The sequence below is a fragment of the Schistocerca cancellata genome, chromosome 2 (genome assembly GCF_023864275.1).
Source record: "Schistocerca cancellata isolate TAMUIC-IGC-003103 chromosome 2, iqSchCanc2.1, whole genome shotgun sequence".
Taxonomy (NCBI): Eukaryota; Metazoa; Arthropoda; class Insecta; order Orthoptera; family Acrididae; genus Schistocerca; species Schistocerca cancellata.
In genome coordinates, this window is record NC_064627.1 from 863,587,269 (window position 1) to 863,604,033 (window position 16,765).

At 42.2% G+C, this 16,765-nt stretch overlaps 1 protein-coding gene across 1 annotated transcript in view; it reads right to left on the reverse strand.

The window, feature by feature from the left end:
• The window catches only part of LOC126162808 (EF-hand domain-containing protein D2 homolog), a 274,450-nt gene extending 266,576 nt beyond the window's left edge, over nucleotides 1–7,874 (reverse strand). The window contains exon 1 of the mRNA XM_049919548.1: nucleotides 7,621–7,874. Within this exon, the coding sequence (XP_049775505.1) occupies nucleotides 7,621–7,793 (173 nt within the window). The 5' untranslated portion in view covers nucleotides 7,794–7,874. The remainder of the gene's footprint in view (nucleotides 1–7,620) is intronic.
• Between the last annotated feature and the right edge of the window lie 8,891 nt (nucleotides 7,875–16,765).

Consider the following 16,765-nt stretch of genomic DNA (forward strand, 5'->3'; position numbering starts at 1 on the left):
GTCGCGATATATATACACAGAGCCAGCCATAGTGGCCGAGCGGTTCTAGGCGCTACAGTCCGGAACCGCGCGACCGCTACGATCGCAGGTTCGAATCCTGCCTCGGGCATGGATGTGTGTGATGTCCTTAGGTTTAAGTAGTTCTAAGTTCTACGGGTCTGATGACCTTAGAAGTTAAGTCCCATAGTGCTCAGAGCCATTTGAGCTACACACACACACACACACACACACACACACACACACACACACACACACACACACACAGAGAGAGAGAGAGAGAGAGAGAGAGAGAGAGAGAGAGAGAGAGAGAGAGAGAGAGAGAGAATTTTAAATGAAACTGCGTAAGTTGTTTTCTGCGTAGATGGCTCGATATGCAACAGAGGAAAGACACACTAACTGCAGGAGGAACGTAGAAAGATTAGGATTTAAAGTCGCGTCGATGTCGAGGCCATTAGCGACAAGGCGTAATCTGGGAAAGGGGAATGAAATCGGCCATGCCCTGTCAAAGGAACCACCCCGTTATCAGTGTCTAGCGATTTTTGAAAATCAAGGAAAATCTAAACCGGAATTGTCGGGCGGGGATTTGAAGCGATGTCCTTTTGAAAGCGAGTCCAGTAACTTGGCATTGCGCCACCTTGCTCCGTTTAGCAGTCTCTGTAGTTACATCAAGGAGAATGGGGTCATATACAGGGTGGTCCATTGATCGTGACAGGACTAAGTATCTCACGACACAAGCGTCAAACGAAAAAACTACAAAGAACGAAACTTGTGTAGCTTGAAGGGGGAAATCAGATGGCGCTATGGTTGGCCCGCTAGATGGCGCTGCCATAGGTCAAACGGATATCAACTGCGTTTTCAAAATAGGAACTCCCATTTTTTACTACATATTCGTGTAGTACGTAAAGAAATATGAATGTTTTAGTTGGACCACGTTTTTCGCTTTGTGATAGATGGCGCTGTAATAGTCACAAACATATGGCTCACAATTTTAGATGAACAGTTGCTAACAGGTAGGTTTTTTAAATTAAAATACAGAACCTAGGTACGTTTGAACATTTTATTTCGGTTGTTCCAATGTGATACATGTACCTTTGTGAACTAATTATTTCTGAGAACGAATGCTGTTACAGCGAGATTACCTGTAAATACCACATTAATGCAATAAATGCTCAAAATGATGTCCGTCAACCTCAATGCATTTGGCAATACGTTTAACGACATTCCTCTCAACAGCAAGTAGTTCTCCTTCCGTTATGTTCGCACATGCACTGACAATGCGCTGTCGCATGTCTGCCGTGGTCTGTGGATCACGATAGCAAATGTCCTTCAACTTTCTCCACAAAAAGAAATCCGGGACGTCAGATCCGGTGAACGTGCGGGCCATGGTATGGTGCTTCGACGACCAATCCACCTGTCATGAAATATGCTATTCAATACCGCTTCAACCGCACGCGAGCTATGTGCCGGACATCCATCATGTCTGAAGTAGATTGCCATTCTGTCATGCAGTGAAACATATCTTGTAGTAGCATCGGTCGAACATTACGTAGGAAATCAGCACACTGCACCATTTAGATGGCCATCGATAAAATGGGGGGCCAATTATCCTTCCTCCCATAATGCCGCACCACACATTAACCCGCCAAGGTCGCTAATGTTCCATTTGTCGCAGCCATCGTGGATTTTCCGTTGCCCAATAGCGCATATTATGCCGGTTTACATTAACGCTGTTGGCGAATGACGTTTCGTCGCTAAATAGAAGGCGTGCAAAAAATCTGTCATCGTCCCGTAATTTCTCTTCTGCCCAGTGGCAGAACTGTACACGACGTTCAAAGTCATCGCCATGCAATTCCCGGTGCATAGAAATATGGTGCGGGTGCAATCGATGTTGAAGTAGCACTCTCAACACCGACGTTTTTGAGATTCCCGATTCTCGCGCAATTTGTCTGCTACTGATGTGCGGATTAGCCGCGACAGCAGCTAAAACGCCTACTTGGGCATCATCATTTGTTGCCGGTCGTGGTTGACGTTTCACATGTAGCTGAACACTTCCCGTTTCCTTAAATAACGTTACTATCCAGCCAACGGTCCGGGCACTTGGATGATGTCGTCCAGGATACCGAGCAGCACACACAGCACACGCCCATTGGGCATTTTGATCACAATAGCCGTACATCAACACGATATCGACCTTTTCCGCAATTGGTAAACGGTCCATATTAACATGGGTAATGTAACACGAAGCAAATACCGTTCGCACTGGCGGAATGTTACATGATACCACGTTTGTGACTATTACAGCGCCATCTATCACAAAACGAAAAAGTGGTCCGACTAAAACATTCATATTTCTTTACGTACTACACGAATATGTAATAAAAAATGGGGGTTCCTATTTAAAAAACGCAGTTGATATCCGTTTGACCTACGGCAGCGCCATCTGGCGGGCCAACCATAGCGCCATCTGGTTTTCCCCTTCAAGCTAGACAAGTTTCGTTCTTCATAGTTTTTTCGTTTGACGCTTATTTCGTGAGATATTTGGCCCGGTCACTATCAATGGACCACCCTGTATATGACTGCTCCTGTATCTCACAAACAAAGGTTTTCCGTAATGTACATGTTAGGATGAGCCGATTCAAACAAGAAGTCATGACGAGAGTGAAAAATCTCACCTGAATTTGTCGTTATCTAAAGCGCAGAACACTTGCATGCGCGCAGTCTTTTTCCTGAAGCGCAACTTAAGTAATTCGCGTCGGAGGATTGGTGGACCCTTCCTCGATTTTTTCTGATTGTGTTGCTGTGCCCGCCCCAGCTTAGCATCAGTTTCGCCGTATCACACTTAAGGAACTGATGCGTACAGCTATTTCTACTGACACCAGATGTCTGTCGGTATCCCTCTGTATATACGAACTTCCTTAATTTTTGCGTTTGTGATCATTGTGCGACACGTACAGGAATTGGCTAACGTGTGGAAATCCCCGAGAAATGGATGCTTAAGTGAAGTTGGAACGCCCTATCCCGACAATGTTAAATTTAATGACTTGGCTTCCCTGTAGCCATTCACATGAAACTTTTACAGGACATTAAACTGTATGTTCTGAGTCTACTGAACTACAATAATTGCATTTCAGCCACTGCTTTCGGAAATACAATTTTTTAACCACAGGGTAAAAATTGTGTACTTTTTTGTACGTTATCCTGAATAATTTTAATTATACGTAACATTATGTTGTTCTTTTAGTTCAGTATCCTCAGGATATGTATGTTACTACTTTCTGAGAATTTGAATACTCTTCTCGAAGTGGTTTCTGAGATTTAGGGAAAAATGCAACAGAAAATGTAAATTTTCAGGAACGGCCTCCAAAGTTTCAAAAGACTAACTCAATATAGGCTTTTTTATTTTTAGTCACTCAGAATCATCCTGCACCATTTTGTGTATCATCCTCTTGACCTTTTCCCAAGTTTTTTCTTCTTTCCGGACTGCTCAGCGGCCAACTTTGCTGCATACTCTGCTTTATCAATGCGAACCTTGTCCATCTGTTCAAGTTCTCTGATGCAGTTTGCTCCAGCATTAATTCCCATATGCTGTAGCACTTTCACCCTACCAATGTTGCCATCATTAAAAGCAATAACAGCATCACTGACACCCCACTTTAGTGTCTTCATTCCAACGAAAACATTTTTTGGTAAGCGAGTCCATATAAGATTACTGAAAGACTTATTGGGATTTTGAGTCTGACTCTGCATACCCTTCTTCAGTAATTCAGGATTTGCCAGGTATCTGTAAATAGGTTTTACGATATCCATGACTGCTGCTTGGTTGGAATGTTTATGGCTGTTGAACTGTGAGTACTGGGCATTGCGGTAATTGCACCATGAATCAGGTCCGGGAGGGTGAAAGTGGTGAACTGGTTTTTCTTCAGTTGACAGTCTGTGGAAGAAGCTAGCCCATCGCGCAACAAATCCTCAGTATTATTTGTAATGACCGTCCCATAATACTGCTGTAGTTCATCAATCATTTTGTCTGTCAGCCTGCCTCTTATGGTTTTTTTCAGAAAGTTTCTTGTCTCTCAAACTTTGTTTCAATTTCCTCAACCTGGTGCCCATCCTCTTCTGGACGTGACATTTATAACACAGCAATCCACAGCGTTCTATATAAAAAAAATTACCGATTTTATTAGATATTTAAGTAATACACACACACACACACACATTATATATATATAAAGAGCTTATTTCAATAGTTGTACAAGTCCATTTTTGTTCATTCTGAGATACAGAGTCCTAAAGTTAAATGAGTGCTGAAAAATCTGCAGTTGAGATACCAGAAATATTCAAGCATATGGCTTCTTGCTAGAGATGAACCTTTCTTTCTTAATGTCAGAAGCATTATAGAGAAAAAAGTGGAGGTAATGGACTTGTACCACTATTGAAATAAGCCTTTCAATTTTATTCAGAAAATTGCAAATTTTATAATGAGATAAAAATCCGAGAACGTGAAAAAAAATTTCCTTTCTAACTCCCGTTTAACATAACTGCAGATGCTAGTTAACGCCGCAGGTTCCGCTGTTGTATTTGGTCACGAACGGCACCTGTGAAATGTCCTCAATATGTTACAAATGTGAGTCGTAGTCAGAACAATATTCTGTGTAGTTGCGAGTGCATTATGTTGGAGCTAAGTGAATTCGAACGTAGGCAAATCGTTATTGCTCGTATGATTGACGCCTCCGTAACCGAGGTAGCCGCAGTGTTTGGTATTTCAAGAGGCACCGTATCGATGACTTATATCGCATACGGGGAAGGCGGGGAAACGTCATCCGCTATGCCAGAATGCGGTGTGAGTATTCGTCACGGACGCTCATTGAAGAGGACTGAAAAAAAAAAAGGAGGGCAGCACCAAAACAAGAAGGGGCCTCCATAAGCAGGGAACTGCAGGGACGGCTGAAATGCCAAAACCTCGCTTCAGTGGTGCAGCATGCCCATGACATGGAAACGTGGTGTCGAAACCATAAATTCTGAACTACGGAGTGATGGAAGATAGTCATTTGGTCGGATAAGTTTTGTTTCATAATTCCGGCTGGTTTTACATCCCAAAAGTGAAAACTGACGAAGGTTCGTTGATTATTCTGGAGCCATATTGTGATAACCCTGTAAGGTCATATTCCTGCCAAGGTTTATGTGACTATTTTGGCTGATCATGTGAATCCTAGTGCACAACGTTTGTTCCCAATGGTGATGCGTTTCAAGACGACAGTGCCCCTGTTCGAACATAATACTATGGAGCCTTTGTTGCCTAATTTGGAGAGCAGGGCGCGTGATCGTTACCCTTGAAAACCATACAGGAGCCGTATTTATCCACACAGAGATGACTGGATGCTGTTTTGGGTGCTGATGGTTTTCCTACACTATTGGGCATGGTAATGTGTTGTCTTTTGGCGTTTCCACATTTTTTTTGTCCGATCCCTGTGTACTGGAGGAAGTAATATGTTTCGCCACGTAGTTTAGATTATGGGCGCTCTATATGACTAATAGCAAACATTCTGTCTTAGTCTAACCCTGTCCACTCCACTATGCTTGATTTGTAGGTCGACTTTGACACTCAGTAATATGTCTAGACGAGCATGTATCAAAATTTTGCCATCTCAAGTAGTTTTTAAATTTATTATTTCACACATAAGCTTTGATTTTCTTGCTGACACTTTCTTGGCCCTTACGTTTTGAAACTATTGTGTACGTTAGCACACTGTCCGTACGTCAGCTGGTACTAAGTATGATTGATAGCGGCTTTTGAAGCAGCTTAACATGAGCTTAAAATCTTACAAAAAGAGTCAACAAATGCTACTGGTAGAACGTTCGTGTACTTTTTTTTCTCTGATTTCGTACGATCATTAAAAGCAAACCTACCTGTTCGTGTAACAAGACACTGCATATATAGTTAAATATTAAATGAAATAAAAATGATAATTTGCTGACTAATGTTCACTGGGTAATGCCGTGATTTTCTTTGAGTGAGTCCACATTTTTAAGCACAAATCACAAGGTAAATGTTGCTACACGAGAATTAAAATTCCGATGTTCTTTAATAGTAACATACTGTAAGTCCGCGGACTAACAACGCAAAGCTTCCCAAAAACATCCATTCCAAGATTTGTAAATTCCACTAAATACCATTGAGTAAGACACCAGAATACGAAAATAAGCAAATGTAAACACACTATCGCACTTACATTTCAGCGATAGTGCTGATAACTCTGATGACAGCAGCGCTCAGACTTTTATTAATACTGGGAATGTAATACTTTCTGATAAGATTTCCACTTACCTCCAGGCCTAGTAATTTAAAAGTGTCACATCACTGATTATCTCACAATCTTACGACGAAATGTCGCGTCTGAGAGTAGTGTGTCAAACTGTTTTCAACTGTATTTCGCTGTGGTTAAGTCAACTTTTTATCAGATAAATCGAGTACTGTTATCTACAGCCCTAGTTGCTGAAACCTTTACATTACCTTCCACATCTGTGTCAAAGTAGTTTGAATCATGGGTCATATTTGGAAGAAGACCATGAGGTTGATTAAGACTAATACTTATAACTGTAGCTTGATGTTGTCGTCTTAAACCTGTCTTCGCTATTTCGTAGGTCATTGCATTGTCCATCAAATCCGACACCTGGCCCAATATTGTCGGCGCAAACATTTCGTTGCCATTGCATATTCTTTAATATGGGAAAGAAACTCAAGCTACAAATTCGCTATGCATTTCAGACTTTGAGAGTACAGCTTCAAACGATCTGACAAAAGATTCAATGTGCTTTAAATTAATGTAGCAGTTCGTCTCTGTGATGATTTTCGCTCGTCTGTGACTAATTATTCACATTGTATACTGTGGGAATGTATACGAAAAAATCTACCTATTGTCAACATTAGTTAGGCATACACGCAGCATTTAAGAAATCAATACAGAATCGTACCAACTACCGCCTTGTGTGTCAGTATTAAACCAACGCGGTACTGCGCTTTTAAGAACCGTCAAGTTATTCCACGGCCTTCTTTACACTCTAACAAACAGCGCAGTGCGCTTACGAACTCGTCGCTATTTGTGAAAGATAAGCCAACGAGTGCTCTCAGGACACCACGGAGTTTACCTCGTTCCTGTCGGCATCTGCCACGCCCCCTAAACAGGAGCCAGACAGATGCCGTTGCCATGGCTACGGCCTTCTGCCAAGGACACTGTCTTCCCGCACAACACACGTAACATTGAGGGTGTCAACGCGCAAGCTTTAACTTTGTTTTCATCAGCTGACTTGTTGTCTGTCAACTATACGCATTTAAAAGCAAGCATGCTCGCAGGAAACAGTGCTTAGAGAACGGTCTCTCATGAGATTTAACAATTTACAGAAATGCCGATGAGATGTAAAGGAGGCGGTGTCTCCTGTGCTTCGGCGCTGGCAATTACATGTAAACATACGGACATGACATGTTTACAATCTCGTTCTAAGCTCTCTTTCTCGATGAAGTGTTCTTCGTCGAGATTTCCAAGCAAAGCGACATCAATATCTTACCCAGAGGAAAATTTACGCTTTGAATGCAGTTCGAAATGCGACAATAAGAGCTGTACTCACTTTCGGAAGGTCTGCTCGTATTCTTTGATCTGCTTCCTTGTGAACTCATGGAACTCAGCGTAGACGCTGATCTTGGCGCGTTGTTGTGGGCTGACGGGCTTGCCCTCGTCGAGCGCCTCGTTGATGGCCTGTCTGCGAGACAGCACGGAGCTCAGTTCTGCGTCTGCGGACATGCTGGCTGTCGTTCTCTCGCCGGGGCGCGCGCAGGAGCTACTGTTGACTGCCGTATGGCCAGCGTCGGACTGCCCGTGGAACTCAACTGCGCCGCGCAGTTGGCGCAGCCGGTCACTAGATGGCGGGCGTGTTCTGCTACGTTCCTTCTGTTGCCGCCAGAGTGAAGCAGCACAATGGCAACTAATTCTCTCGCGTTAATAGTAATAAATGCGGCGGGGTTTTCAAGAATATCCAAGTGTACGCACGTGCGTAGTCTACAGATAAATGTTAAGTACGTCCCTGGGAGCAAATATAGTATGCAGATCAGTAATAATAATAAAATAAAAACAAATAGCTTTCAGTTACAAAGCTTCATTTGCATTTCAATGCCCGTTGCATTTCGAGCTCAGGTGGCTCATCTACAGGTGATTTATCAGTCTACATCATTTTGCGAATTTGCGGTACTACTGGTCGGGTTAAGAGTACGTAGGATATATTACAAAGTGCGCATTATGATTACAGTTTTCAGAAAACTAAGCCAACATGAAAAAAATTGTTACCAAAATGTTTCTAATAGTGGCTACACGATTTTGAATCACAATGTGACTAGTATTTATATACTTATACACACTACTTCGTCTAACAGCACATTTGTAAACACAATTCAGGATAGTTTAAGAACGTCCAAATGTAAAGATGCTGCATTTCTACATACACACAGATATTATTTCTAAGACAATACAAAGATGTTACATGATTATATATGTATAGATGTCATTTGTAAAACAATTATTTGTGTAGATAACAGCTGTGACCTTATGTCACGAAATGATTGCACTATTAAATATGTGTTTCTTTGGAAAAAAAATATACTTTCAAAATTGCTGCACAAACTGTGGCTGTTAAACTATGTTCGATTATTTAACACGTTTCCGGGAAAATTTTCTTTGTGTGACATTATTTCTAACTGTTCTGGCAGACCAAGTTTTTATATTATTTTCTGTAAGGTGTACAATTTAGCTGTTGTGGATGTCTTGTGTCTATCAAGATAAATTTGGTTATCTATTAAGGATCTGTCGAAGGGGTTAAGTCTGAAAGCATCCTTGTGTTCTTTGTAACGTGTGTGGAAAGTTCTTCCTGTTTGATCTATGTTGAATTCAGGGCAACTGTTGCACCATAATTTATATATTCCACTGTGCTCTATTGTAGGAGTGTTTACTGTGTGCAGCTTGATAAACTTCTTGCATTACTCAGCTCACCTCACAATAAAATATAAGTACACGACAGCACATAAGACAAACCAGTTCATACATTTGGGATTGAAAGAGGTTTGTTTTTAATTTTGTTAAAGTAATACGAGCACAGAAGCAAACTGACAGCAATGGACAAAATTAAATTAGAAGAATTAGCCGTGCGAATTACAGTTGGAAAGTTTCTGTGGTTGACAGAAACAGGCGCGGAGGGGAGGGGTAGTCCCTCCCCCTTCCCCCCCAGCCACGTCACTGTAGCTTCTGTCACTGCCCCTCCCCCCTCCCCCCCCCCCACACACACGTTTGATATGCCACGGATTCTTAGGATTTTAATAACAATAAAATAGGTAACATGGTTTGATGAAATGAAAATGAAATGTTCGTATGGCATTTATTGGCCGGGATATCCCCTTCAAGGTTCGGCCGCCGTATTGAAAGTCTTTTTAGTTGACGCCTAACGACGATAATTTGTTTAAATCAATGGTTACTGAAGTCCTCTTACCTTCTTGTGGGGCGGCGGCGGGGTTGGAGGGAACAGAAAAGAAATGATTAACAAAATGTACAGGGCCACTATAAATGATACAGTCGTTTTCAAAACTCCATATTTTCAGGAGCATTACATGTACAAATATGGTTGGTGCATGAAAAGAACCGCAAACTCACAAAGTTTTTATTTTGCACTTTACGAATGTTCTATGAATGAGAATGTTTTTTGGCCAGACGACATACAGACAAGCAGTAGTCAAGTTCGTTCCCTGCCTTATGTAACAACATCCTATCAGTGGTCATCACAGCAACATTGATGCGTTCTCTGAGATGTTCCAGTGTTCTGGACAGTGGAGTATGTAAACACGGTCCTTAATGTAGCTCCTAAAAGAAAAGGTCACAGGTCGTCATTTAGGTAGCGACACTGATGCTCCAATTATGGGGTGCCCCGTCTTATTGGAAGATGAACATTCATGGAATCAGCATTCCGTTGGGGTAACAAACAGCTGTATGGTCTTCCCACAGAAGAAAAAAAAGCCAATACAGCTTCGTCTATGACACTGGGCAGAAAACATTAACTTTCGGTGAATCTCGTTCATGCGCCACAATTAAGAGGATTTTCGATGCCCCACACTCACATTGGGGCGATTAACCTTTCCATAAAAATGGAATGTTGCCTCGTCGCTGAATATCAGTTTCAAGTGTGATGTAAAATTGAACGTGCTGGCCATAATCTTCCGGTTTTAATTGTTGCACGAGCTGCAGACGATACGGTTTGAAATGTAACCGCCGTCTCAAAGTCTTCCACATAGTTTGCTGTGGTATTCCGAGTTCGTGGCTTTCTCGGACCGTTGATGTTTTTGGACAGCGTACATAACTTTCCCTCGCCCTCTTCACTGTTGCATCTGGCACATTTGGTCGACATGTACTTTTCTGCTTACAGAGACAAACCAGTGGTTTTAAATTGTCGCTACCAACGCTGCGTGCTCTGTTTGCATGAGGGCTCTATTCGATAATTCCTTCTGAATGCACGCTGCACTGTTGCAACATATAAGCATCTCACCTGTTGCAACGCCCAAAAACTCTTTCGTTACTTTGTCGCCATTTTGTCAAGGTATTGCACTCGTAACGCCACCTAGTGGACACAATGCAAGCTCGATGACTTTACCCTTTATTCATGCATCATATTTGCACATGTAATACTTCAAAAAACATAAAACTTTGAAAACAATGTATCATTTACAGTGGTCATGTAATGTATTTACAAACTGCGAATACGGTACCTCAACAGCTATATAATTTGCTGGAAACGTATTAAAATTTGTGAACCCGTATATCGCCCTTGTCGCGAGCAGTCACCATACAACCATTTTTTCTTTATGGTCTCATTTTGTTCATCATTGTTCGTTGCCTTTGTTCAGGGTAGACGTCCCATAACACCCACTCACGTTCAGTGTTGATCCACTCACTCAGATTTTTTTTTGCTCTGGCGTTTGCCCTCCCCCCCCTCCCCCCACATACAAATACATTTATAGTAGCCCTGTATAAAAATGCAGACAGTGCATGTGGAAAGCTTTCAAGGACCTAAAACGATATACAGGATGATCCAAGACGAATAACAAATATTTAAGGATATTATAGGAATGATCATTCGAAGCAAAAAAAGTCTAGTAAACATGGGCTGTGAGCGCTTCTTCATCTTTGACACTATGAAACAAATCTCTTAAATCTCTTCTACTGCAAGCTCTTTGCCTTCCATATTTAGGATAGTAGGGACCAATCCATGAAATAAATATCTAGTAAACATGGGCTCTAAAATGCGTTCCTTAAACGCTAAGAGCACTTTCTCATTAGCGAAGCTGAACGAGTACTCATAAATCTTAAGACATGCACTCTAGACTCCATGTTTAGTAGAGTATACTGGTGTTGTGGTCTTCAGTCCGATGACTGGTTTGATGCAGTTCTTTACGCTACTCTATCCTGTGTAAGCCTCTTCACCTCCGAAAAACTGCTGGAATCTATAGCCTACTAACTCTGATTACTGTATTCATCTCTTACCTGTCTACAATTTCTATCCCCCACGCACACACATGCTTCTCTCCAGTACTACATTCGTGATATCCCTTGATTTCTCAGTATGTGTCCTATGAGCTGATCCCTTCTTTTAGTCTAGTTATGCCACTAATTTCATGTTCGCCAGTTCTATTCAGCGCCTCCTCGTTGCTTACTTGCTCTACCCATTTAATCTTCAGCATTCTACATCTACATTTACATACATACTCCGCAATCCACCATACGGTGCGTGGCGGAGAGTACCTTGTACCACAACTAGCATCTTCTCTCCCTGTTCCACTCCCAAACAGAACGAGGGAAAAATGACTGCCTATATGCCTCTGTACGAGCCCTAATCTCTCTTATCTTATCTTTGTGGTCTTTCCGCGAAATATAAGTTGGCGGCCGTAAAATTGTACTGCAGTCAGCCTCAACTGCTGGTTCTCTAAATTTCCTCAGTAGCGATTCACGAAAACAACGCCTCCTTTCCTCCAGAGACTCCCACCCGAGTTCCTGAAGCATTTCCGTAACGCTCGCGTGATGATCAAACCTACCAGTAACAAATCTAGCAGCCCGCCTCTGAATTGCTTCTAATTCCTCCCTCAATCCGACCTGATAGGGATCCCAAACGCTCGAGCAGTACTCAAGAATAGGTCGTATTAGTGTTTTATAAGCGGTCTCCTTTACAGATGAACCACATCTTCCCAAAATTCTACCAATGAACCGAAGACGACTATCCGCCTTCTCCTCAACTGCCATTACATGCTTGTCCCACTTCATATCGCTCTGCAATGTTACGCCCAAATATTTAATCGACGTGACTGTGTCAAGCGCTATACTACTAATGGAGTATTCAAACATTACGGGATTTTTTTTTCCTATTCATCTCCATTAATTTACATTTATCTATATTTAGAGTTAGCTACCATTCTTTACACCAATCACAAATCCTGTCCAAGTCATCTTGTATCCTTCTACAGTCACTCAACGACGATACCTTCCCATACACCACAGCATCATCAGCAAACAGCCGCACATTGCCATCCACCCTATCCAAAAGATCATTTATGTAGATAGAAAACAACAGCGGACCTACCACACTTCCCTGGTGCACTCCAGATGATATTCTCACCTCCGATGAATACTCACCATCGAGAACAACGTACTGGGTTCTATTACTTAAGAAGTCTTCGAGCCACTCACATATTTGGGAACCAATCCCATATGCTCGTACCTTAGGAGTCTGCAGTGGGGCACCGAGTCAAACGCTTTCCGGAAGTCAAGGAATATGGCATCCGTCTGATACCCTTCATCCATGGTTCGCAAGATATCATCTGAAAAAAGAGCGAGTTGCGTTTCGCAGGAGCGGTGCTTTCTAAAGCCGTGCTGATGCATGGACAGCAACTTCTCTGTCTCAAGGAAACTGATTATATTCGAACTGAGAATATGTTCGAGAATCCTGCAACAAACCGATGTTAAGGATATTGGTCTGTAATTTTGAGGATCCGTCCTTCTACCCTTCTTATATACAGGCGTCACCTGCGCTTTTTTCCAGTCGCTCGGGACTTTACGTTGGGCAAGAGATTCGCGATAAATGCAAGCTAAGTAAGGAATCATGGACCTTGCCGTTGGTGGGGAGGCTTGCGTGCCTCAACGATACAGACAGCCGTACCGTAGGTGCAACCACAACGGAGGGGTATCTTTTGAGAGGCCAGACAAACGTGTGGTTCCTGAAGAGGGGCAGCAGCCTTTTCAGTAGTTGCAGGGGCAACAGTCTGGATGATTGACTGATCTGGCCTTGTAACACTAACCAAAACGGCCTTGCTGTTGTGGTACTGCGAACGGCTGAAAGCAAGGGGAAACTACAGCCGTAATTTTTCCCGAAGGCATGCAGCTCTACTGTATGGTTAAATGATGATGGCGTCCTCTTGGGTAAAATATTCCGGAGGTAAAATAGTCCCCCATTCGGATCTCCGGGCCGGGACTACTCAAGAGGACGTCGTTATCAGGAGAAAGAAAACTGGCATTCTACGGATCGGAGCGTGGAATGTCAGATCCCTAAATCGGGCAGGTAGATTAGAAAATTTAAAAAGGGAAATGGATAGGTTAAAGTTAGATATAGTGGGAATTAGTGAAGTTCGGTGGCAGGAGGAACAAGACTTCTGTTCAGGTGAATACAGGGTTATAAATACAAAATCAAATAGGGGTAATGCAGGAGTAGGTTTAATAATGAATAAAAAAATAGGAGTGCGGGTAAGCTACTACAAACAGCATAGTGAACGTATTATAGTGGCCAAGATAGACACGAAGCCCATGCCTACTACAGCAGTACAAGTTTATATGCCAACTAGCTCTGCAGATGACGAAGAAATTGAAGAAATGTATGATGAGATAAAAGAAATTATGCAGGTAGTGAAGGGAGACGAAAATTTAATACTCATGGGTGACAGGAATTCGACAGTAGGAAAAGGGAGAGAAGGAAACATAGTAGGTGAATATGGATTGGGGATAAGAAATGAAATAGGAAGCCGTCTGGTAGAATTTTGCACAGAGCGTAACTTAACCATAGCTAACACTTGGTTCAAGAATCATAAAAGAAGGTTGTATACATGGAAGAATCCTGGAGATACTAAAAGGTACCAGATAGATTATATAACGGTAAGACAGAGATTTAGGAACCAGGTTTTAAATTGTAGGACATTACCAGGGGCAGATGTGGACTCTGATCACAATCTATTGGTTATGAACTGGAGATTAAAACTGAAGAAATTGCAAAAAGGTGGGAATTTAAGGAGATGGGACCTGGATAAACTGACTAAACCAGAGGTTGTACAGAGTTCCAGGGACAGCATAAGGGAACAATTGACAGGAATGGGTGAAAGAAATACAGTAGAAGACGAATAGGTAGCTCTGAGGGATGAAGTAGTGAAGAAGCAGAGGATCAAGTAGGTAAAAAGAAGAAGGCTAGTAGAATTTAATTGATGAAAGGAGAAAAAATAAAAATGCAGTAAATGAAGCAGGCAAAAAGGAATACAAACGTCTCAAAAATGAGATAGGCAGGAAGTGCAAAATGGCTAAGCAGGCATGGCTAGAGGACAAATGTAAGGATGTAGAGGCTTACCTCACTAGGGGTAAGATAGATACAGCCTACAGGAAAATTAAAGAGACCTTTGGAGAAAAGAGAGCCACTTGCATGAATATCAAGAGCTCAGATGGAAACCCAGTTCTAAGCAAAGAGGGGAAAACAGAAAGGTGGAAGAAGTATATAGAGGGTCTATACAAGGGCGATGTACTTGAGGACAATTTTATGGAAATGGAAGAGGATGTAGATGAAGATGAAATGGGAGATACGATACTGCGTGAAGAGTTTGACAGAGCACTGAAAGACCTGAGTCGAAACAAGGCCCCGGGAGTAGACAACATTCCATTAGAACTACTGACGGCCTTGGAAGAGCCAGTCCTGACAAAACTCTACCATCTGATGAGCAAGATGTACGAGACAGGCGAAATACCATCAGACTTCAAGAAGAATATAATAATTCCAATCCCAAAGAGAGCAGGTGTTGATAGATGTGAAAATTACCGAACTATCAGTTTACTAAGCTACAGCTGCAAAATGCTAACGCGAATTATTTACAGACGAATGGAAAAACTGGTAGAAGCCGACCTCGGGGAAGATCAGTTTGAATTCCGTAGAAATGTTGTAACACGTGAGGCAATACTGACCCTACGACTTATCTTAGAAGCTAGACTAAGAAAAGGCAAACCTACGTTTCTAGCATTTGTAGACTTGGAGAAAGCTGTTGACAATGTTGACTGGAATACTCTCTTTCAAATTCTGCTGGCAGGGGTAAAATACAGGGAGCGAATGGCTATTTACAATTTGTACAGAAACCAGATGGCAGTTCTAAGAGTCGAGGGGCATGAAAGGGAAGCAGTGATTGGGAAGGGAGTGAGACAGGGTTGTGGCCTTCTCCCAATGTTATTCAATCTGTATATTGAGCAAGCAGTAAAGGAAACAAAGAAAAATTTGGAGTAGGTATTAAAATCCAGGGAGAAGAAATAAACACTTTGAGGTTCGCCGATGACATTGTAATTCTGTCAGAGACAGCAAAGGACTTGGAAGAGCAGTTGAACGGAATGGACAGTGTCTTGAAAGGAGGATATAAGATGAACATCAACAAAAGTAAAACGGGGGTAATGGAATGTAGTCGAATTAAGTCGGGTGATGCTGAGGGAATTAGATTAGGAAATGAGACACTTAAAGTAGTAAAGGAGTTTTGCTATTTGGGGAGCAAAATAACTGATGATGGTCGAAGTAGAGAGGATATAAAATGTAGACTGGCAATGGCAAGGAAAGCGTTTCTGAAGAAGAGAAATTTGTTAACATCGAGTATAGATTTAAGTGTCAGGAAGTCTGAAAGTATTTGGATGGAGTGTAGCCATGTATGGGAGTGAAACATGGACAGTAAATAGTTTGGACAAGAAGAGAATAGAAGCTTTCGAACTGTGGTGCTACAGAAAAATGTTGAAGATTAGGTGGGTAGATCACGTAACTAATGAGGAGGCATTGAATAGGATTGGGGAGAAGAGGAGTTTGTGGCACAACTTGACTAGAAGAAGGGATCGGTTGGTAGGACATGTCCTGAGGCATCAAGGGATCACCAGTTAGTATTGGAGGGCAGCGTGGAGGGTAAAAATCGTAGAGGGAGACCAAGACATGAATACACTAAACAGATTCAGAAGGATGTAGGTCGCAGTAGGTACTGGGAGATGAAGGAGCTTGCACAGGATAGATTAGCATGGAGAGCTGCATCAAACCAGTCTCAGGACTGAAGACCACAACAACAACAACACAAGTAAGGAGCCAATGCAGTAGAGTACTCTCTGTAAAACCGAATTGGAATCCCATTAGGACCTGGCGATTTATTAATTTTCAACCCATTCAGCTGCTTCACAACCGTAGGGATGTCTATCACTATGTCCTCCATACGGGAATCTGTACGAGACTGAAACGGCGGTATGTTTGTACGATCCTCCTGCGTGAAAGATTTCTCAAATGCTAAATTTAAAATTTCAGCTTTCGTTTTGCTGTCTTCCGTTGCCAGGCCAGACAGATCATTGAGTGACTGGATGGAAGCCTTGGACCCGCTTACCGGTTTTACATAAGACCAGAATTTCCTTGGGTTTTCAGCAAGATCTTT